A 24,251-nucleotide genomic window follows, 5' to 3' on the forward strand; every position below is an offset into this window, starting at 1 on the left:
AAACTCTTCTTTCACTTGGCAAAATGTTTTCTAGGTTCATCCATGTTGTAGCAAGTATATATAAGTACTTCATTTTTTTTTTTTTATTGCCAAGTATCCAACAATACGAATATATTACTGTTTCTTGGCACATGTGAGTCTTTCTATGTTTTGGCTATTTTGAGTAATACTGTTACAAATGCTCGTGAACAAAATTTTTGCATGTTCATGTTTTCAATTCTTTTGGTACATCTAGGAATGAAGTTGATGAGTTGTAGTAAAGCCATGTTTAACTTTCTGAGGAAGTACCAGACTTTTCTAAGGTGACTGTACCATTTTACAAATCCACAGGCAGTGTATGAAAACTCTGTTTTCTCTATATCATTAGCAACACTTATTATTACCTGTCTTTTTAATTTCACTCATGTACTGATGACGAAGTGGGGTCTCATTATTAATTTGATTTGCACTTCCCTGATGACTAATGTGGTCAAGTTTTTTTTTTGTGTGTGTGTGGTGCTGGGGATTGAATTCAGGGCCTGTGCATGTGCATGTGAGGCAAATACTCCACCAATTGAGCTATATCCCCAGCTCTGTGATCAAGTATTTTTTTATGTGCTTACTAGCCACTGGAATATTTTCTTTGGGTAACTGTCTATTCAGATGCTTTGCCCATTTAAAAAACTAGATTGTCATTTTATTGTTAAGTTATAGGAGTTCTTTATATATTTATATACAAACTCCTTACATAAACATTAATCCTTTTAAATAATAACAATGGTAATAATAATAGCTAACACTTATGTCACAGTAGTATGTGTCAATCGTAATTTTAAGCACATAATTGTAATGATTCAAATCATGAAATCATAAAAAAAGATTAAAGGTTACAAAAGATTAACTCAATGAAAATATTTTTATTATTCAGTGTAATTTGAAACAAGCCCGCGCAATGTGCAAGATTAAACTATAACTTACTCTGCCACGTTCAACTTGTGTGGTCAACATTACAACCATGGAGGAGCCTTGTTCCCAAGTCATTTGCCAAAAATCTGCACAAGTGTGTGGTAACGGCCCTTGACAAGCAATGTACTGATTGATAATGCTTGAAGAAGGAATTTCCATCTAAAAAGAAAAGAACATTAAAATAAAACTTTGGTATTACAACTTTTTATTATGATTGGCAATATAAAAATGATTCACTAATTAATTGTGAGATTGAGCATAATTAATTTCAATAAATTGCAATCAGTACAACAATCTTTTTTTTTTTAATTTTATTTTCGGTATTTAGGATTTAACCCAGGGGATTTTACTGATGAACTACATCCTCATGCTCCCCCACCCCCTTTAAAATATTTTTTTAGTTGTAGTTGAACACAATACCTTTATTTTATTTGTTTATTTTTATGTGGCACCAGGGATTGAACCCAGTGCCTCACGCATGCTGGGCAAGCACTCTACCACTGAACCACAACTCTATCCCCCTGCATACCTTTTTAAAATTTTTTATTTTAAGACAGGGTCTCCCTAAGTTGCAGAGGGCCTTGCTAAATTGCTGAGGCTGGCCTCGAACTTGCAATCCTCCTGTCTCAGTCTCCCAAGTCCTTGGGATTTTAGTTGTGTGCCACTGTGCCCAGCAGTAAAACAATCTTTATCAGTATCCGTGGAAGAAATTTCTTAGCAATATCCAATAGTTATACATATTTACCTTTTAATTAATGGAAAGCAGGATTTAAATATAAATATCTCCCCAAACACTAGCATGGTTGTAAAAGTAGCTTGAGAGAGAACCTTGTTTCAAATGCAGAGAGTTAGTAAATAATTAAAAAAGATTTACCTGTAAACAGCGTATTTGTAATCTTGTGAGGAAGAAAAGCCCTGCCATTTGTTATAGCTTGGATTTTACATATATAACAACTTAAAGGGTATTAAAAGGTATTCAAAATTTTTCAGAATGAGTCAAATATTTGAGAAAATGAATCATACTACATTTGAGGTTGGAAAAAAATAAAGGTGATATATGTGCATACCAAATTGAAATTCAAAGCATACCAAAGGGTGAATAGAAAAAGAAGTCTGCCTTCCATCCCAGCCTTTAGGATGCAACATTCTAATAGGGCAATCCAGGAGGGTAATTTTTTTTCTCATTTCTTTTTTTTAGTTGTCAATGGGCCTGTATTTATTTATTTATATGAAATGTTGAGATTTCAACCCAGTGCCTCACACATGCTAGGCAAGTGCTCTACTACTGAGTTACACCCCCAGCCCTTTTTTTCTTATTTGTGATCTACACTTTCAAATATATTCTGCATACAACACACCAATGTTAAGCCATCTTCCTTTTTGTTCTGTAAAGCTATTTAAAAATGGCAGTATAATATTATTCTACATCTATATGATATCATCAAACTTTTTGATTTTTCAGTTTCATAGGTAAAAAAACAATAAAACAAAACAAAACAAACAAACCAACCCAGGAATTCCTTGCAGTTTCTTTTTTCTTCTTTTCTTTGGCACTAGAGATTGAACCCAGTAGCGCTTAATCACTGAGCCACAACCCTAGTCTTTTCATTTTTTATTTTGAGACAGTTTTCACTAAGTTGCTTAGGGCCTTGCTTGGTTGCTGAGGCTGGGCTTAAACTTGTGATCTACCTGCTTTACTCTTGGGTTGCTGGGATTACAGGTGTGCATCACCACACCCAGCTTCCCTACAGTTTCCATTTGTACTTTTACTTTTTAAAAAATTAAGCTGAATATACTATTTGTTTAACTCAGTTTCTAAGTGTTACAATGGTATTGTGGTTTTGCTAAAATAAAACAATCCTTGTCAGAAGTACACATTAAAGCAGCCAATCCTGAGTCACAGATTCTGTATTTGTAAATTTGACTTCTTGCTGAAATTTATATGTAACTTCTGAACAGTTGAGGTGCTTTCTTGGTCACCTGTAAGCATGTTCAGAGTTGTGAAACATCTGAGTCACAAGATATGCATATTTCCAACTGATATCAAACAAAACAACTCAGTGCCTTCCTCTTTCTGCCGTCGTATCTGTAAACAAGTAATCATTCTGCATGCTATACACTGCCATATTTTTCATTAGGTGCTTTCTGTTCGTGATTTCTCTGTTTATAAATGCAGAACACTACTGTGTAGTGTTCCTAAGAATGCTTTGCACTTTTTTTGCATGTTTTTTTATGCCCAATGGAGAATATTTAGATTAGTATTCTTCAGGCATGAGTTACAGCAGTACTATGGGCTATAGGTTCAGTGTCAATGAATTAATTATATATTTAATAAAATACCTTAAATGGCAACAAAGTTATGATGAAAATTTTGTGATTTGGCTTATATTTGAATCCTAATTCAATAATTGTTCTAGAAGCAATGACTCAGTATTCACTAATTCAATATTCACAAAAACTTCAACTACTTCAAATACTCAGAATTGACAAAGTGGGCTTAAAAAGTTTAGAGGGTACTGCTCAGATGAAATCAGACTGGCCATCTTTTGAAAGTTCTTGAAGCTGGTAACATAGAGGACTCTTCATACCATTCTACTTTTGTATTTGAAAATAGCCGTGAAATTTAAAACATCATCTGCATTTCCTTTTCTTTGAATTTTCTATGTCTACTTTAATTGAATAATCATTTTTCTAAGGCTGGATTTGAACTTGGGATCCTCCTGCCTCAACCTTCTGAGCCACTGGGATTACAGGTGTATCCGACTATGCCAGGCCCATTTTCTCTCTCTCTCTCTTTTCCATCTTTAAGTGCACATCTTTGTTTATTAGTGTACTATACTTATACATAATAGTGGGATTCATTGTGCTATATTCATACATACATATAACATAATTTGATTAATCTCATCCAAGTATTATGTATGTATATATGTATTTATTTATTTTTGGTACTGGGGATTGAACCCTGTGGTGCCTTAGCATTAACTACATCTCTAGTTCTTCTTTATTTTTTAGGTCACTGAGAATTTAATCCAGGGGTGCTTTACCACAGAGCTATATATTCTTGGCCCTTTTTTATTTTGAGACAGGGTCTTGCTAAATTGTCTAGGCTAGCCTCAAGAATGTGTTCCTCTTGCCTTTAGCCTTCTGAGTTGTTGCGATGACAGGCATGTGCCACCATGGCTCACTTCAAGTCTTTATTCTTCTTAATCGTTTATAGAGCTCTTTTATATTTAAGAAATAAGCCTTTTCTAGCATTTTAAAAATTCAGGGCATAACTAGATTTTAGTACTTTTTAAGCATACCAAACATTACAAATTTTACACTGCCAAATTCATCAATATTTTTTTATAGATTAGACATGTATCTAAGCTTATAAAACCTCCCCCTTTCTGAAATATTAAAGAATTCTCTCATTATTTCTCTCAAGGACTTTCATGGTTCTGTTTTTAACACTTACATTTTGATGTATTTCAAAAGATGTCAGCATCAAGAGATGAATAGGTATTCATAGAATGATATGACATACAGATTTACCTCAAACAATCTGAATGTGGGGATATAGGTGAAACAAGATTGGCCCTGAACTGACAACTGCTGAAGCTGAGAGATGTGTATATGAAGGTTCATTTTACTTTTATCTTTTTTTTAATGGTGTGGGGAATTAAATCCAGGGCCTCACACGTTAGGCAAGTGCTCTACCATTGAGCTACACATCCTCAGTCCCACATTTTATGTTTTGTTCTAACTTTATACCTTTGAAAATTTCTATATTACAAAGTTAAGAAAAAATTGGAGTGATCCTTTTTTTTCTCTTCAACGGGGGGCAAAGAATCTTTCTTACAATTGTAAATTCTAGACAGTTCACCAAATTTCAGATAGACTGTTGTATTTCCAATGATTTAAAAGGCTACATTTAGCATAAAAAATTTTAATATTTAGGTTATCTATCTCTGAAGTATTGTATTTCAATGTTCAATGTATATACTAATATACTAACATCAAACTATTCAACATTACTTTTATAATATTGTTTTAATATTTGCAAGTTTAAATATTCCATCTAAGTTAGATTCCTTATCCCAAAGCTTAGAGTGGTCCCTATTATTTCAAATACAAAGACATAATTTTTAAAAAAACAACTTACATTTATATAGTTTGCATTGATGTAGTCTTCATTACCTTTTAAAATGACCCGTGTAGCATCATCTGTAAAAATTCAAAAGAAATGTTTTTGTTCTGTTGTTTGTTTTGGTGCTGGAATTGAACCCAGGGCCTTGCACATGCTCTACCACTGAGCTAAATCCCCAGTCTAGAAACAATGTTCTAATAAAGTTATGTTAAAAAGATCAAATTTAGGAAAGATTATAGATACTCACAAGGCGAAATGTCTCTGTATCTATTTTTGGAAATATTCTGAGGTAATTTGGCACAAGACATTGTCATTCCAGGTTTTTTACGATACAGTTGCTATAAAAAAAAAAAAAAATCTTCAGTCCAACAATTTGTTTTATTTTTTAGAATTGTTTCTGTACTTTAAGGAAATAGGTTTTTTTCCTTTGAATACTTCATCTACACAATGATGTACCTAGGCCTATTAGAGTATTGAACCAGAATTTGAAAGCTGAATTATGTAGTTCTGAGAAGAATTAAATATATGATATTAAAAAAAAAAAAACAGATGAAAACAATTTTGTATACAGCAATAGTACCTAAAATTTTAAGTACCACATCTGCAGAGGACACTTGACTTTCATTTAATTTGGAGGTGTTTGCAGCACATGAACCAAGACTGAAAAAACCGACATGTGTCTTTAATGTTTTATCATTACAAACACATAACTTATTCTTCAGAGCAACAAATACTCATAATGGCCATTTTAAAAAACATTAAAAACCTCCTGCTTTTCCTAAATTAAGCAAATTAAGTTCACATAGTCTTAGCAAAGCATTTTAAAACCCTCTGTATGCTTACTAATCAAAATACAGATTATAAGTACTGAAGAAGCATTCATGTTCTTCTGATTCAGCAAACTATTTAAGAGTTTTAAAGACTGCACTGATCAAAGTTAGAAAAAGATTAAATATAACAAGGTATAAACTTCAAAGCAGGTTATTTTTCCTTTAATTCATAATTTTAAAGTCTGTAATAGCTTATCTTCATCTTCTACTTTTCATAAAAACAGACGCTTAATTATTGAAAAAAAATGTAGTCTGATGATATAGATATAAAATTCCTTTATCCTCTTTTTAAAAACAAACCTGTACTTATATAATCATAACAATTATTATGGGAACAATTTTTTAAAAAATTGTATTTTGGAACTTCTTATTATCAGACATTTCTAAGGATACCATTTTATTTCTAAATTATAATGGAAAGTAGATTAGGCAGTTAGAAACCATGAAACTAATTAGAAAATATGGGCAAACACTTTTTCTGTACAATGATATCACTCACATCAAATTGTGTCAGGACCGTTCCAGTAATAAGCCCCTCAGCTAGCTGGACCATTGACTCCCGCAGGGAATGGTCATCTTGATGGACACTATCTAGTGGGGCTTTCTCAGGAATGTACTGGAAGTCTGGTTCATTTTCTAGTTTTTCTTCCACTACATCATACACAGCTAAAACAAAACAAAAAATGCACATAGAAATCTTAATGTAATTCATTATAAGAATTAGATATGCTCTTTAGTTTTTTGTCAGAAAATAATTCACTTTGACTAATTATATTAATCTGATGTAGGGTGTGGGAACTGAGTGGCTGTGAAATTGAAGGGCTTTTCTGCACCTGTGGGGGAAACAAAGGATTTTTGGCCAGAAGCCTAAAAATGTCTGTAACTTGAAGAAACATTAAGGAAAAAATGATGCTGCTAAGATGTAGCTATGAATAGACCTATTCTTAAATTGTGGGGACTGAGGACAAGAATACAAATAGAAGTTCATATGACAAATGTCTAAATGTAAGTTACAAATATATTGGACAAAATGATAAGCAATATATGCTCTATCTTCTTTCCTTGACATAGCAACAAAATAATCTGAGATGCCAGATTTAAAAAGAGAATTCTAAATCAGATTCATGGTCATGATAGTATGAGGAGAGTCAGTCCCTAGACCCTAAGCCTATAGAATACACTATTTCTTTTCACCTTCTTAGCCCCATTCCATAACATGGGGACCTATAAACACACATGTAAACATCCTGGCCCACATGTGTGCTCTGTCTTCACTACTCGTCTGCTAACTACTTACTGCCTCTTAATTACCTTGCTGCCCTGAGAACACATATCACAAGATCCACAGTTGGGAGAAATGAGACTGTGGAAAATGCTTACAAAGGCCTAAGAAGTGGCTTCAGGGCTATTTGGACAAATAATTGAGGGGTAAAAAGAGTGTTTAAGAAAGGAGAGATAAGTTAGAGGTGATGGCTTGACATATCTTGTTGGCCTTGCAAAATCCTGACCCTATTGGAAGGAACATGGCTAAAGAAAAGACAGAGAAAAGCTTTCTAAAATATGGAGTCAAGGCTGAGACCTCTGCTACTCTTATCTGGAGGCCTGGTTCCTTCTCAGATATGTTTGCATTTTTTGATAAAAATAAATTTCTGAAATGAAGAACACAAAGACAAAACAAAACAACAACAACAACAAAAAAAGAGACTAGTTTACCTAAGAAGAAATAAGACTTAGAGGGAAAAAGATCAGAAAATAAAAAGCACATTCTTGGTAAGCATACTTAATTTTGATTATAAGTTGTTTTAAGTTCAAATGGACATGATGGTCCCACAGTGAAAATGAATAGAGGTCCTGGCCCAGATTTTGACTACAAAACAATGTTAGAAAGATTTAACATTTTGGGCTGGGGTTGTGGCTCAGCGTCAGAGTGCTTTCTTTGCACATATGAGGTACTGAGTTCGATCCTCAGCGCCACATAAAAATAAACAAAATAAAGATATTGCATCCATCTATAACTAAAAAAATATTTTTAAAAAATCTAACATTTTGCAAGAAAGGTGGATTTCTCTCATAAATTAAAGTGTAAATCAGGCAATATGAAATTTTAAGAAGGCCATGTCTTTGCCATCATATGGTCTTTTGCTCATATTTTGGCTCTGCACTAGTCATGAATCCATGAACAGAAAACTGAATGTCCTGTACCAAAGTGTATTCAATTTTAAAATGAGGATTATTTTCAACTATCACACTGGATAGCCATGAGAATGAAATGAGAGCATACAAAAGAGCCTATGTACATAGAAAGTTTAAAAATCACATTATTTTTAAGTTCTTTAGGAGATATTATCAAGAAAAAACAGAGTAAGTAAAATTCAAAGAACAGTATTCTTGGTATAAAACTTAGGAAGCTTTAAGTGACAGAAAATGCCTAGAAATGAATAAGTCACTTCAGTGCCAGGTCTAAATAAACAAGTTTTTTGAAAAACCAAGATAGAATGATCTGTTTAAGTCCTTATAACTGACTATGAATAGAGAAGTCAAAGTAGAGAAGACAAAATTAAAGTGCCTTATTTAAAAAACTTAATCTTATTTAATTTTTTTAAGTTGTAGTTGTACACAATATCTTTATTTATTTATTTTTATATGGTGCTGAGAATTGAACCCAGTGCCTCACACATGCTAGGTGATGTTCTACCACTGAGTCACAACCCTAGTCCCTAAGGTGCCTGGTTTTATCCGAGAGATTGAGAGGTTTTAAAAAAAATTTTTAATTTATTTTTTAGTTTTCGGTGGACACAACATCTTTATTTTTATGTGGTGCTGAGGATCGAACCCAGTGCCCCGCGCATGCCAGGCGAGCATGCTACTGCTTGAGCCACATCCCCAGCTCTGTTTTTTTTTTTTTAAATATTTATTTATTTTTTAAAGTTTTTTAGTTTTTAATTTATTTTTTAACAGGCACAACATCTTTGTTTGTATGTGGTGCTGAGGATCGAACCCGGGCCACATACATGCCAGGCGAGCGCGCTACTGCTTGAGCCACATCCCCAGTACCTCTGTTTTGTTTTTTAATAAAAAAAAAAAACTTGGCAAAATTTTGTAGGGTTGGGTGTGCTGGACAATAGGTTCAGAACAAAATTAGAAGAATATGTTCAATGCTATTACATAGGAATTTTTTCTTGGAACTTGAAAACAATGCCCTATGAACAATGGCTTAAGGCTCTGTGACTGTTAAATTGGTGACCATGGAGGGTATTTCTGGTAAAATTAGCTCTTGCCAAAAAAATTGAAGGAAGAGAGATTAAAAACTTATTCTGCATGACAGAATTAAATGATAGAATTAGTAATGAAGGGATTGAAGGAAGATAAACTTTAATTCAATTAACAATTCAAACATGTAAAGGTGGAATATACTGCTTCAGGAACCACTGAGTACTCTACATTGATAGGATGTTTTTGAGGCTGCTGTAGAAGAGACCTGTGCAATTGGCAAAGGGGCTAGAACTTATGAGGTCTGACATTTCTTCAAACCTAGGAATCTGTGGTTATGAATTAACAAGTCCAGATAAGTAGATGACATGATTAGGCAAGTGCACATTACCTACTGAAAAGTTAGACAAGATTTAAAAACACAAATTGTTTAAACTAGAGATTATTATGGAATTTTCTAGGAGTGGAACAGAATTCAAAATTTATTCATGCATCTACTGAGAATTTACTGGGTACTTAATACTACTACTAAACTAATTAGGGGAAGTGAAAAGCTATTTTAATGATAGATTAAGAAACAGAAAGCCTTTCTGAGATGACCTTTTAGCAGAGACCTGAATAAAGTGAGGGCAAAAGTCATACAAAAATCAAGAATAGTTTATCAGAATGGATGAAACTGGAGACTTATTATGCTAAGTGAAAAAAGACAATCCCAAAAAACCAAAGGTTGAATGTTCTCTCCGATATGTGAATGCTGACACAATAAGCAGGGGAGTGAAGAAGAGAAGTTCAGTGGAGTAGACAAAGGGGAATGAAGGAGGGGGGGGAATGGGAATAGAAAAGATGGCAGAATGAACTGGACATAACTTTCCTATGTTCACATATGAATACGTGACCAGTAAAACTCCATCATGTACAACTGCAACAATGGGATTACTAATTAGAATAAGTTAAACTCCCTGTATGTATGTGTCAAAATATACTCTAATGTCATATATATCTAAAAAGAACAAATAAAATAAAAAAGAAAAAAAATAGTTTATCAGGCAGAGGGAACAGCAAACATGAAGACCCTGAAATAGATCAGAATATTTAAGAAACAGAAAGCTGCTACATAGTATATAACCACAGAAATGTAAAGTTGTGCTGCAATCATGTATAATAAATTAAAATGCATTCTGCTGTCGTATACACCTAATTAAAATAAATAAATTTAAAAAAAGAAAGAAATAGAAAGCCAGTGTAGGAGGAAAAAAAAAGAAAAAAGAAAGAAAAGAAAGCCATTGAGTGTAGTAGAATTGAGGAGAATGAGCAAGATGAGTAAAGAAGTAAGGAAACCAAGAATTTGGATTTTTCTCCAAGTATGAATGGAGGCCATTGTGCTTTGAGCAGGAAACTGACATGATTTATGTTTTAAAAGCCCACTCTGGCTGTTATGTCCAGTAATAAAGAGTAATGAATTATGACAAATAGCCAGTATTGCATAGAGTACTTACCATTGGGTCGAACTAGAAGCACGAGTTCCCCAGAATGTCTTTCACAGCTAGCTTTAATAAATAGGACAACTTGATCATGGGTATGTTCTGTAATGTCCCGACCATTAATTAGTACAACTTGGTCCCCTTCATTCAATCGAGGGACACAGAGGTCAGCCTGTAATATAAGGCAAGTAAGGTTTCAGATTTGCATGTGACTTTCTGGAAGTATTGGGTTTTATTTTTATATAATTCAGAACAGGAAAACCAAAAGCATCTATGCACTCATTCATCATTTAAAAAAATTTTTTTTTAGTTGTCAATGGACGTTTATTTTATTTATTTGTATGTGGTGCTGAGAATCAAACTCAGTGCCTCACACATGCTAAGCAACACAGTGCTCTGCCACTAAGCCACAAGCCCAGCCCTCAACCATCAATTTTTAAAATATTTTCTTTAGTTGTAGATGGACATGATACCTTAATTTTTAAAAATATTTTTTAGTTGTATATGAACACAATACCTTTATTTAATTTATTTATATGTGGTGCTGAGGATTGAACCAGTGCCTCACACATGCGAGGCAAGTGCTCTACCCCTAAGCCACAACCCCAGCCCATGATATCTTTATTTTTATGTATTTATTTTTATGTGGTGCTGAGGATCAAACCCAGTGCCTCACACATGCTAGGCAAGCACTCTACCACTGAGCCACAATCCTAGCTCTCATTCATCAATTTTAAAAAGTAGAAACATAGAGGGTTTTTTTTGTTGTTGTTGTTTTGTTTATTGTACTGGGGATAGAACTCAGGGGCACTTTACCCCCATCCTCCAGCTTTCCAAAATTTTTAGAGAGGGTCTCACAAAGTTGCCTGGGCTGTTCTGAAACTTGTGATCCTCCTGCCTCAGCCTCCCAAGTCACTGGGATTACAGGTATGGGCCACTACATCCGGCTTAGAAACCTAATTTTCTCATGGAGATACTATTTCTTCCCCTTCTTCCTTCCTGATGACCTATTATGTGCCTAGAGATACAGATAAAACTAAAGGTGTAAAAGTACATATACACATGCAGCTCTAACTTTATACTGTCTATATACATAGAAATTACAGTTACCATGGTTTAAACGACACCAGTCCCCCAACAACATGGTTTAAATTTTAGTTACCATGTGTTAATTGTGGATAATGCATAAATAAACACTTCACTGTAAGGTTCTCAGTCCAAAAATCTCTACACAGATAAAGACATATATTATGATGAGTGACCAATCAGATCATTTTTTTTTTGGTACCAGGGATTAAGCCCTGGGGTGCTTAATCACAGAAGCACAACTCCAATCCCCATCCCCTTATAAAATTTTTTACTTTGAGATGGAGTCTAGCTAAGTTGCTTAGGGCCTTGCTAAATTGCTGGGGCTGGCTTTGAACTCACAATCCTCTTGCCTCAGCCTCCCAAGCCACTGGGATCACAGGTGTGCGCCACTGTGCCTGGCCACATCCCTTCTTTCAAAATCTGAATGATTTGTCAATGCATATCTGTCATTCTTTACATGCACAGAAAGTAAAGCATGTAGTTTTGCTCCTTCTTCCTTTCAGTGATTAAGCCATACAAAAATGGATAATCTAAAGAGGGAACTGACCAAAAAAGATGAGCAAAGAAATGAAATTTGATTAATCCTGGACATGAAATTTGAATTGAACATAAATGAAGTTAAGAGAATAAAAACACTCAAGTTCAAAGTATAAAATGTTGAAAGGAAATCTAAAAAGATAATTATCAAGGCAAGAAGAAATGCTCACTCTGTACAAAAAGTTTTATAACAAGAAGGAGGCAAGTACTTTATGAGATTGTGCTATGTTTTCATAAAGAAAACATTTTAAATCTCAATATTTCTGATGTTTTCAATCACAGGATACTAAATCATTTATTAGTTTTAATATTTTCTCATTTATCTATACTTTTGTAAGAAACAGGAAGAGATTTGAATGTTTAGACAAAAAAATATAAAAGTTGTGGGACGACTGTAATTTTCCAACTAATCAAGATTACTCCATGATTTCATCACACATTGTCCTGCACTACTGTGCAAAGTGAAGATTACTTGTACACACTTTATTGAGAAAACAAGCCAGTAATTAAGGTAAAAGATATAAGAAAAATAGAAACAGAACTATGAAGATTGTGTTCTGGGAACAGAGCAATAAAAACATGAGAGTCAAATATAAAGGATGACAGATAGAAGTAGAGAAGGAAAAATGGGGCAGTATCTTAACAAAAAAGGGAAACTCCTGTGACAAAGGCAGTAAGAAATGACAGCAAGGCTGGGTGAGGTGTTGCATGCCTGTAATCCCAGGGGCTCGGAAGGCTGAGGCAGGAGGATCATGAGTTCAAAGCCAACCTCAGCAACTTTGTAAGGCCCTAGCAACAAGCAAAACTTTGTCTCTAAACAAAATATAAAAAGAGGTGGGGATGTGGCCCAGAGGCTAAGCCTCCCTGGATTCAATCCCCAGTACCAAACAAAAAAAAAAAAAAAAAAAAAAAAAGAAAGCACAACTACTCAGAATTCACTAATTCACAAATTCCATAAAAAAAAAATTCACAAATTCCATAAAATCCAACAAGGTTGTCACTGATTTGTTGTAAGTACAAGTCAAAGTTGGGGCTTGGGATGTGGCTCAGTGGTAGAGAGTTTGCTTGGCATGCATGAGGCCTGGGGGTTCAATTCCTAGAATTGAGAAAAAAAAAAAAAAAAAAAGGTCAAAATTCTTCCTCTATTGTTTATGAAATATGTGATCTTTGATATCTAAAATTCTGAAAACACAGAAGATATTTGCCTTGATTATTTCACAGAACTGTTGTGAAGCTAAAAATGAGAATACTAATCCAAAGTTTTAAAATCTGAAATATTAAAATTTAAGGTGGGCTGGGGACAGCTCAGTGGTAGAGTGCCTGCCTAGCATGCACAAGGCCTTGGACTTAATCCCCAGAACTGCAAAAACAAAAACAAACAAAAAAGTAAGATTATGTTCATTCTCTCCAGTTGCTTTTTTCTCTCTACTTCTGTAGTAAAGTAGAAGACAGATTTCATATATTCTCTTTGCATTAGCAGTGTAATGCTTCTGCATACCAATTTGGTTCCAAGTTTTTCTAAATGTCTTTGGAATACCTGAAGTGAGATGGAGTGGGAGTTAATGGTAGAAGAAAGAGCTATCTTTTTATATTACTTTGTGGATGGTGTAGTTGGTAGAAAAGAACAGATGGTCTGTTAGAGATAACTATAAGTATCCCTTACTGTACCTATTATTATTGAAGGAAACTCATACTTAGCCTGCCTTCTTTCAGAAATAAATTCTTATTTATATTTTATTCTGATTCTGAAAATTTAAATAAAGAACATATTAAAATGAATTTGATGGAGCAATAGCCACTGACTAAAAGATTATCAGACCAGAAAGAAAAACATGATTCTTTTTCATTGGAATTTATCCATTTCAGAGGTGTCCAAAATAGAAAAAAAACATCAGAATACTTGAAATTCTGTTTCTCCTTGTATCATTTTTAAGAAAAGGGGGTTGATAAAACACAATGTCCCTGAATGCTCCCTTCTGTTCCCTAAAACCCAGTCAAATGAAATAAAAGGAACAATGAAATTGGGTCTAGGCCAGGATGTCCAGATACATATTATCTTGAGGGACACTTGGCTCTCTGAGATGTATGCTGGGAATCAGGGCAAGTTAGCATTATCTGTAGAAACCCATTTTTTTTTTCACACATGCCAGGACACCTGCTCCTTGGTATGCTGGTCATACAATTGGACAAAGCAAGCTAAGCTGATTCTGCTTCTGTAACTAAACCTATAAAACCTATACCTTCCCTCCTGTGGTAACTGGTACAAATCAGAGCACCTTGGAGAGAGAAGCACTGCCCAGGGACAAAGCAGAGGTACACTTGTTGAGCTTATCACCACAGGCCTTTCTGGAGAAGAATCCGTCTAGCTGCGTGCCACTGAACCTCCCCCATAAGCATTTCTTAATAAATCCTGTATCTCATATCACATCTCTGAGTTTCTTTCTTGGTCTCTTGGCAACCTACCCCCCCCCCCCCCAGAACAAAATGGGCAATAGACATAACACCTCCAAGTCATCTAAAAATGTGATTTCTAATTCGAAGACTGTGTTGGTCTTGAAATTAATAAAATAATATAAAATGAGCCTGTGGCACATGCCTATAATCCTGGCTACCCAGGAGGCTGAGGCAGGAGAATTGCAAGTTTGAAGCCAGAATGGGCAACTTGGCAAGACCCTATCTTAAAATAAAAGGCTTGAGGATGTAACTCAGTGGTAGAGCAATTGTGAGTTCAATCCCCAGTGCTGTGAAAAAAAGTGTGTGTGTGTGTGTGTGTGTGTGTGAGAGAGAGAGAGAGAGAGAGAGAGAGAACGTGAATGTATAAAATGACAAAACGACAACAAAACTCTAATTTGTATAGCTTAAGAAGAGAATTTGGGAGTCACAGAATTGTGTTGATCTATAGAATGTTCCCTGAACATCTTAGACTTAAATAAAGTATACTATCTTTTCTAATAATATGAACAATACATATTAATCGTTATGTTTTGAACAATTAAAAAAGGAATAAAGAAAAATGCAAGAATTCCAATAATTCCATTATCCAGGCAAAACACAGTAACATTTTTTGCATGTTTCCAGACTTTTTCTATACAATTTACATTTTTATACACTGGGTTCAAACATATATGTAGATTTATAATGTAATTTTCAGTAAGACCATTTTGTGGATATATTTCTGTATTTACAGAGACAGCATCATTTTAATAGCAGTAAAGCAAGGCATAATTTATTCCACTAATTTTAATGATACATATTTTGATTTTTTCAATTTCATATCATAATGAACATTCTTGTGTATTTTTGTTCGGTAGTTTAATTATTCCATTAGAAATAATTCCTAAAAGTCAAATTGTCAGATCAAAAGGTATAATTTTTAAATTTTAAAAATCAGTTTTAAAAAAGTTATTAATCACAATTTAAAAATCTGACTGTGTCTATAAGATTATTAGAAACCATTTCTTCTGTAATTCCAGCAGCTCAGGAGTCTGAGGCAGCCTCAACTTGGCAAGGTTCAAAGCCAGCCTCAACTTGGTGAGATCCTAAGCAACTCAGAGAGACTCTGTCTCTAAATAAATATAAAAAAGGGATAGGGATGTGGCTCTAAATATAAAAAAGAGATAGGGATATGGATAGTTAAGTGCCCCACCTTCAACCCCCTGGGGAGAGGGAGAGAGGGAGAGAGAGAGAGGGAGGGAAGGAGGGAGGGAGGAAGAGAGAGAGAGAGAGAGAGAGAGAAAGTTTCTGTGTTTCTCCTTACCATTTATCTTCCTGTCTCTAGAAGCAACAACTTTCAATATTTTAGCTACATCTTTTTGTATATTTTTTTAACCTCTATCTCTAAATAACATTTCTCTTTTTTCTATTTTATATGTTATTTATAAACTTTCTATATGACAGATGCAGATGAGAATTTAGCAAACATTTATTTCCTCATCTGTAATCTCAAACACATAAACTTTCCTATTGATTAAATAATTTGGGGCTACTTCACCCAACCTTCATATGCATCTCTGAATAATAATTTGAGTTTTTCCAAACAAAGATATCTGATCCAAGCTTGATTTATTGAGGATTTACTTCTTAGGGGTTTACAAATTAGACTGAGAGGTTTAGTCACTCTGGGTTACTGAGCTGGTAATATACAAATCTCATGCCTAACACTGAGAATTGAGGATTAGAATAGTGGTAATAGCTGTGCAATTTCTGCCTAGTAGAGACTCAGGAGCAACAACTGATAGAGATCAAGGGAGAACAAGATAGACACAGACAGAGGTATTGGAATTGGTGTTATAGAACTTGGCTTGAAGCTGCTGCTAGTATACTATAACTTACAGGTGTTCCTGGTGCTACTCGGGACACAATTACAGGCATCTTCTGATCATATCCTCCCTTGAAAAGAAAACAAGAAAAGTATTGGTCAAATATTGTCAAAATAAAGACAACTTAATGTAAAAACTGAATACAATATAAATTCCAGCTTACCTTTACATTGAATCCAAACCTTCCATTTTCATCAGGTTTCATTCTGATTAGAACAAGATTATCATGTGGAATACCACCATTAGGCTTGAAAAGACAAAAATAAAATAATATATAAATTTCTGCATTTATAGTTTATCCTACAGACATACATAAAGCATGCTTTTCATTTGCTTTTATTATCTACAGAATATAAAGAATCATAATTCTACTCAAAATGTTAGTTTAAGAAAATAAATTTCTTTGAATAATAACTTGCTGTTATATTCTCTCATGCCTTCTTGTCACTATATTAATAAGAACACCAGCAAACTGAAAGAAATTCCTGTCTCTATTTCCTCTAATCCCATCCTACTTCTCAGATTTTCATCCCCACCAATCTATCACAACTGTTAATTAAGGACACCAAAGATTTTCACATTGCTGAATCTAGGGTTCAATTTTCAGTCCTTATCTTACTTGACTTACCTGTGATATTTGATAAATTCACTTGCCCACTTTTCCTTCTACCTTTCTATCTGCATTTTCTCAGTCTCCTTTGCTGGTTTCTTTCAGTTCCTTCATTTTTTAAAATTGAAGGATGGAAGGCTTGGTATCTAGAACCTTTTATTTACATAAACTTTCTTGGCGATTTCTCTATTTTGTGATTTTAAATACCACTATATGCCAATGTTATAACTCTGGCTTAGACCTCACCCTTCAAGTCCAGAATCATATATCCAATCGTCCTCATCTCCAAAAGGATTCTTAATAAACATTTCAAACTTAACACATTCTAAACTGAGCTCCTAACATTCTAACTGTACCTGCTTCATCTGCAGCCTTTCACAACTCAATAAAAACACTGGCATTATCTTTGATTTCTTTCTGTAGTACTCCACATCTAATCCATGAGCATATCATGTCTTAAAAATACATCCAGAGGACAGTCATCTCTCATCCCCTGTATTGCTATCACCCTGGTCCAAATCACCATTACATGATGGAAATACTGCAATGCCTCACAACCAGTATCTCTTCCTCTGCCCTGCTTTCAGTCTACTTGAAATACAGCCAAAGCGATACCATAAAAACCTACATGGACATCATGTTACCTCTCTTCTCAGATATGTCCATTTACTTCCTATCTCACTCAGGGTTAAAACAAAAAATCCTTCTAACAGAAGTCTTTGAGAATCTAGCTTGTCTCCTTATTTACTACTCTTTCTGTAGCCACACTGTCTCCCTTGGTATCCCTTGACTATATCAGTCATACTCTTTTTATATATATATATTTAGTTGTAGTTGAACACAATACCTTTATTTTGTTTATTTATTTTTATGTGGTGCTGAGGATTGAATCCAGGGCTTCAGACATGGGAGGCAAGCGCTCTATTGCTGAGCCCCAGCCCCAGCCCCTCAATCATACTCCTGTTGCTATAGTTTGAATGTGTCCTCCTAAAGTTCACATGTTCACATGCTAGCAACAAAATCCCCAAATTCATATATTAATGGTATTTAAACGTGAGCTCTTTGAAAGGAAATTAGGATTGGAAGATGTATGAGGGTGGGGCCCCTATTATGGCATTAGTGGCTTTACAAGATGAAGAGACCTGAGCTAGCACACTTGCTCTACCTTGTCATGCAATGGACTCTGCTATAATATGATGCAGCAAGAAGGTCCTCACCAGATGAAAGTACTATGTCCTTAAACTTCCCAACCTCTAGACCCATGAACTAAATAAACCTCTATTCTTTATAAATTACCCAGTCTGTGGTATTCAGTTATAGCAACAGAAAATGAACTAAGACATCTGTCTTTGTATCTGGTATTCCATTAGATAGTTACATGGCTTATCACAAATTTCATTCCTAGCTCAAATTATCTAAAATTGTAAGAAGACTTCTGGAAATTCCCTAAACACCTTTCCTTCTTTATTTTTCCTCTCTAGCATTTAAATTAGTATGCTATATATTTGAATTATTTATATCTTACTTACTATTTAATCCTCAAGTTCAAAGCCAGCCTCAGCAAATTAGTGAGGCCCTAAGCAACTTAGTGAGACTCTATCTCTAAATTTAAAAATTAAAAAAAGAGGCTATGGATGTAGCTCAGTGGTTAAGTGCACCTGGGTTCAATTCCTGGTACAAAAAAAGAAAAAAAAAAGAAAGAAACAAGCAATCTAGATTATAAATTATGTCACAGCACGGACCATGTTTTATTTGTCCTTGCATATCTCCTACCATCAAAGTGCCCAGCATTCAGCAAGAACTCAATGACTATGAATGAATGCATGAACAAATGATATGCAAGTGACCACAGAGGTAGTACTAGAGTTCTTTTTTATTTTTATTTACTTATTTTTATGTGGTGATAAGAATCGAACCTGGTGCCTCACACATGCTAGGTAAGCGCTCTACCACTGAGCTACAACCCTTGCCCACTTTTTTAGTTTTTGTAAGGATTCTCATCTATTTTTTATATCCATGATATTGGAGCAGTAAGTGTGGGATAAGAGAATGGTTGCCTTTCAATTTCAACTTCAGATAATATGAGAGGCGATGTATGGTTGAAGAAACAATAGAGCAATGAGTGTAATGGCCACTGCAGGCTTTTGGCATACATGCCAATATCTGCTGTGGTCCTTCCCTTCTTTACATCTTATTCCATTCCTTGATGTCTCTTAAGTTTCCTGAAACACACCAATAGTTATCTGTTTTTAAATTTCTTCAGGAGCACAGTATTTCCTCAAATATACTGACAATCTCACTTATGGATTATTTAAATCTACTTGAAAAAGCAATGAAAATTCATAAACCAGGGTATTCTACCAACTCACCATTTTATTGTGGTAAAAGCATATTCTCTAAGGCAAAAGCACTAAAATACTTCTAAAAACCTGTACTCAATTTCAAAAGATGATGAAAAAGATAAAGTCTCTTCTCTAAGTAATTATGTAGTAAAATTAGTGGTAATTAATGGATTATTAACATTTGTTCTGGAAGTGTAGATATGTTTTGCATTAGTCAGCCACCCCCAAAGAAAAAGGAATTTTCTTTCTTTCCTTCTTTTTTTACACTAGGGAATGAACCCAGGGGCACATAACCACTGAGCCACATCCCTTTTTTATTTTGAGACAGGGTCTCACTAAGTTGCTGAGACTCCTCTTGCCTCAACCTCTAAAATCACTGGGTTTACAGGCATGTGCCACCACGTCTGGCCCTGATTCTATTTTATTTTGAGACAGGGTCTCTTTAAATTACTCAGGCTGGCCTAGAATTTGCAATTCTCTTGCCTCAGCCTCCTGAAGACTTGGGATTATAGGTATACACCTCTATGCCTAGGGGAAAAAGATAATTTATGACTAAAGAATATCATGAAAAAGACGAGGTACTATAATAAAATTTATAGTTAAAATATGCTAAAGTACAAAAGAAACTCAATTTTGGATTTGAGAAATTGAAGGAAAAGTGAGAATATGTAAAGAAGCTTCTTACAGTAGATTTTTCAGGGGAAGATGGTATATCAAATGCTTCATTAGTATGATTTTCCAGATCTTGCTGAGAATGTGAGTATTGAATTTGGTTCCAACTATTTTTCTTAGATTGTTTAGGTGGTAAAGCTGGGGGTTGCCCATCTTCAGGTGTTTCTTGTGATCTAGGGAAAAAAAAGGGAAAAAATATTTTAGAAGTTGTCTCACACAATTATTTTTTAAAAATATATTTTTTTAAAAGTTCAAATCAAATAACCCAAATATTTACAATGTCTAGGCGGAGACAGGCTTTAAATACCATAATTATCTGAAAGTACCACTTTTATTTTATTATTTTTTATAAGTAAATATTTTATTTTATTTTATTTGTTAGGTATAGATGGACACAACACAATGCCTTTATTTATTTATTTATTTTTTATGTGGTGCTGAGGATCGAACCCCGGTCTCACCCTTACTAGGTGAGCGCTCTACCACTGAGCCACAATCCCAGCCCAGTACCACTTTTAATAAAAACTTTACCTTTAAAGTAGAAAAGTTAATTTCTTTTCCAAATCAGTAAATAATTATGATAAAATGTACTTCAAAAATATTCCTATGAAGATATGTTATTTTGTTTTAGCATTTCACATAACTTTCTAAAATATATATATTTTAAGGTTTTCAGTGTAGTCATGGTTAGAGAATAAGGTAGGCAAAGAGAAACCAAACCTGAGAAGTGGGCTGTGCCACACACAAAACAACTGAAATATTTGGCCTATTCTTTTTTTTAAGCCAGAGGTGCTCTACAACTGAGTTACACCCCTGGCTCTTTTTATTTTGAGTCAGGATCTAGCTAGGTTGTCCAGGTTGGCCTCAAACTTACAGTCATCTTCCCTCAGCTCTCTGAATTGTTGGGATTACAGGTATGCACCACTGTAGCTGGCCTATTTTCTTTAACATGATTCAAGGAATGTAACTTAATAATGTAACAAGATTATAATAGGGCAGAGATCATCACTGAAGAGACAAAACTGGATGAAATAAGTGTCAGATACATAATTTAAGGTAAGAACGCAAAAATACAATTAACATTAGGGAGCATAACCCTCAACTTGTGGCAGCAGGAATTGATAGAAAAAACTAGATATTATAGGAGAAATTTCAAGGTAGAAATTGTAGATGTTAAGAACAATCACAGTATATATAATACTATCTGAGTTTTCCACAAAGGCCAGAAGGGGGAACCAGAGGTTTTGTTTCCCTTGGAAGTGGACACTATAGATATTGAGTTTGGAAGATATAAAAGAACAGGAAAGGGAAAAATAGTTCTCCACAAGAGCACTGACCACCACTGAGGTTATCATCTACCTCTGAGATGGCAGGAGGCCCTCTGGGAAACATAAGGATTACGATCTCATTGCCTAAGGACAGATAAGAGTTTTAACTCTGTATATCTGTATATCAAGCCACATGGCTGTGGCTGTGGAATTCAGATACATACTTCACTTAGTATCTACTCAGTTTTGTAGAGAACAAATAAGTAGAGAACAAATAATGAAAATTTCATGTTTAAGTGCTGGTGACAGGGCAATATCTTGTCACATAGAAGCAAAAAAAAAAAATGTTAAAACTGTCAATCAACATGGGGGCAAAAACTTGCCTATTTCAGTCCATTCAGCTTTAATTTCTCAGAAAATATTTTAACAACAGCAGTGAAAGCAACTTATTTTGCAGTCAAAGCAGCTCTCTGTTGCTGCCTTTAGCAATTTGCTTCCTAATAAAAAATAAAATTTTAATCATGCAATTCACATGCTCTGTGATTATTTTTATACAAATACCCTGGCTTCATTGTAAAATATTGTGTACTAGTATTTGTGGTGTAAATTTATTACAATAAACATCTGTTAAGTTGTTAAAAATTAATTGAGGGTAATTATTTATATCTCATAAAACTACAAACTAAAACAGTCTAATTTTCTGTTAAAGAGAAGAAAATCGTAGACTATGGTCTCTGTTACACCAACGTATAAATGGTGACTATTCTACACAGTATAACCAACGTCCTATACTCCACTTAAAAATGACAGAATTGGTAAGATGATCTCAAGATCTACTTCACTACAATTTCATCTGTCAACTTTAAAAAAAGTGTAAGATCTCAAAAACCATTATATGCTGAAAAGCTTCCTGCTTAATCCAACATTGTCTGAATTTTTTTTTTTTTCACTTTTAGCCAATGGTGAAACTAAAATCTACGAAATCCACACAACAAAGAATTTTTTTTTCTAAATTGCAAAAAACAAAAGAAAAAAACCAAAGTCTTGTTTGGGGTAAAAAGTTCTCAATAGTTTAGGTAGAGAAGGCTTAAATTTCTGTTCTGTAAATTGGGATAAATGCTTTAAGTGTGGCTTCTCATCTATACAATGGATATTATATATCTTTCCTACTTCTTTGAGTTCTTCTAAGTAGAACAGAGATAATTTATGTGAAAGCCAACTGTAAGCAACCAATGTATTATTATAATTAGGGGAGGTGTCTTGAGAACTTACAAATAATGATTCTCTCTGAAACTCTAGTGGCGCCTCATAAATTCTGATATTGGGATCTAAATTTACTCCCTAAGTGTTGGACCATTAAACCTACTACCTGCCTTTGTGTTATGCTTGTCAAAATCCTGTTTTCTGTAAGTTCTCAAGACACCTCCCCTTTTTTGCAACTTTCTGTGCCATAAAGCTGCACTCCTTGAGAGCTGCAGGGCTGTCTTCTATTCCCACGGCTTTCGGGAGAGACAGCCCCAGCCGGTAGGAATTACAAACTTGCTTTAATTTGATTTAAATTGGAGTTAGTGGTCTTTTCTTTGCAGCGTGGTTTAACACTTATCTTCTTGGAACTCATTATTATTCAGGTTAAAACTGGTCAAATTTCACATGCAATGTTATAAATTCAAAATTGAATACAAACACATAAACTTATACCTCATGTCCTATGAGAAAGCTTCAATCATTTTAAATTCTGTGAACCAAGGAGAGGAAGAAAAAACACTGCATGGTTATACTCTCTTCTGAATATACTTCTGCACTTTAGATCAGAAAGCAAAAGAAAAGAATTTTGAGGGGGCAAATGATTTGGGGGGCTTATAATCTATGTATGTGAAAATATTCAATTGTGTGCATTTTGTTTTTCTAAAACAGGCTCTGCAAAAAAGCCAGATGTGGTGGTGTACACCTATAACCCCAACCTCTCAGGGAGCTGAAACAAGATTGCAAGTTTGAGTCCAGTATCAGCAATTTATAACAAGATCCTATCTCAAAATAAAAGGGATTGTAGCTTAGTGGGTAGAGAACCCTTGGGGGTTCAATCCCCAGTACTAAAAAAAAAAGAAAGAAAGAAAATAAGTTATGTGTAGTGGTATATGTTTATAATCCCAGTGATTTGGGAGGCTAAAGAAGAGAATCAAGAGTTTACTGAGGGCAGCATGGGCAAGACCCTATTCTCAATGTCTCAAAACAAAACAACAACAACAAAAAAAAAAAAAAAGAGAGAGAGAGAGAGAAAAAAAAAAGTAGATTAAAATAATTTGGTTAGGACTCAATATTTATACTTTAGCTGGGTGTGGTGCCCCCCACCCATAATTCCAGCAACTAGAGCGATTGAGGCAAGGAGGATTGCAAATTTGAGGTCAGCTTGGGCAACTAAGCAAGAACCTGTCTTTTGGGTTTTTTTGTTTTGTTTTTTGGTACTGGGGACTGAACTCAGGGGCACTTTACTACTGAGCCACATCCCCAGCCCTGCTTGCTGAGGATGGTTTGAACTCTGTCCTCCCATTTCAGTCTCCCAAGCCACTGGGATTTTAGGCATGTGCCACCACCACCTGGCTGAGACACTGTCTTTTAAAAAAAATGGTGCAGGGGTGCTGGAGATGTAGCTCAGTGGTAGAGCATCCCTGAATTCAATATAGGGGAGAAAAAAATAAAGAAAATTTACTTTATACTTTTTAAATTTTAAAAGAAGAAAATGATTATTTAAAAAAACCCAAAAGTTTAAAATTTTAATTTTTAACATAATAAAACAATAAATTTCCATCAATCCTATC

General features: G+C 34.5%; 1 protein-coding gene across 6 annotated transcripts in view; it reads right to left on the reverse strand.

The window, feature by feature from the left end:
• Ptpn4 (protein tyrosine phosphatase non-receptor type 4) overlaps positions 1-24,251 on the reverse strand; it is a 176,770-nt gene that overhangs the window by 18,257 nt on the left and 134,262 nt on the right. For all 6 annotated transcript variants that reach the window (XM_071619272.1, XM_071619275.1, XM_071619276.1 and 3 more), the window contains 8 exons: positions 20,181-20,340; positions 16,707-16,790; positions 16,557-16,613; positions 10,614-10,770; positions 6,407-6,573; positions 5,325-5,415; positions 5,093-5,154; positions 958-1,104 (listed from right to left, as the gene is read on the reverse strand). In XM_071619272.1, the coding sequence (XP_071475373.1) occupies positions 958-1,104; positions 5,093-5,154; positions 5,325-5,415; positions 6,407-6,573; positions 10,614-10,770; positions 16,557-16,613; positions 16,707-16,790; positions 20,181-20,340 (925 nt within the window). The remainder of the gene's footprint in view (positions 1-957; positions 1,105-5,092; positions 5,155-5,324; positions 5,416-6,406; positions 6,574-10,613; positions 10,771-16,556; positions 16,614-16,706; positions 16,791-20,180; positions 20,341-24,251) is intronic.

The sequence above is a fragment of the Marmota flaviventris genome, chromosome 11, assembly GCF_047511675.1.
Source record: "Marmota flaviventris isolate mMarFla1 chromosome 11, mMarFla1.hap1, whole genome shotgun sequence".
In the NCBI taxonomy this organism is placed as follows: domain Eukaryota; kingdom Metazoa; phylum Chordata; class Mammalia; order Rodentia; family Sciuridae; genus Marmota; species Marmota flaviventris.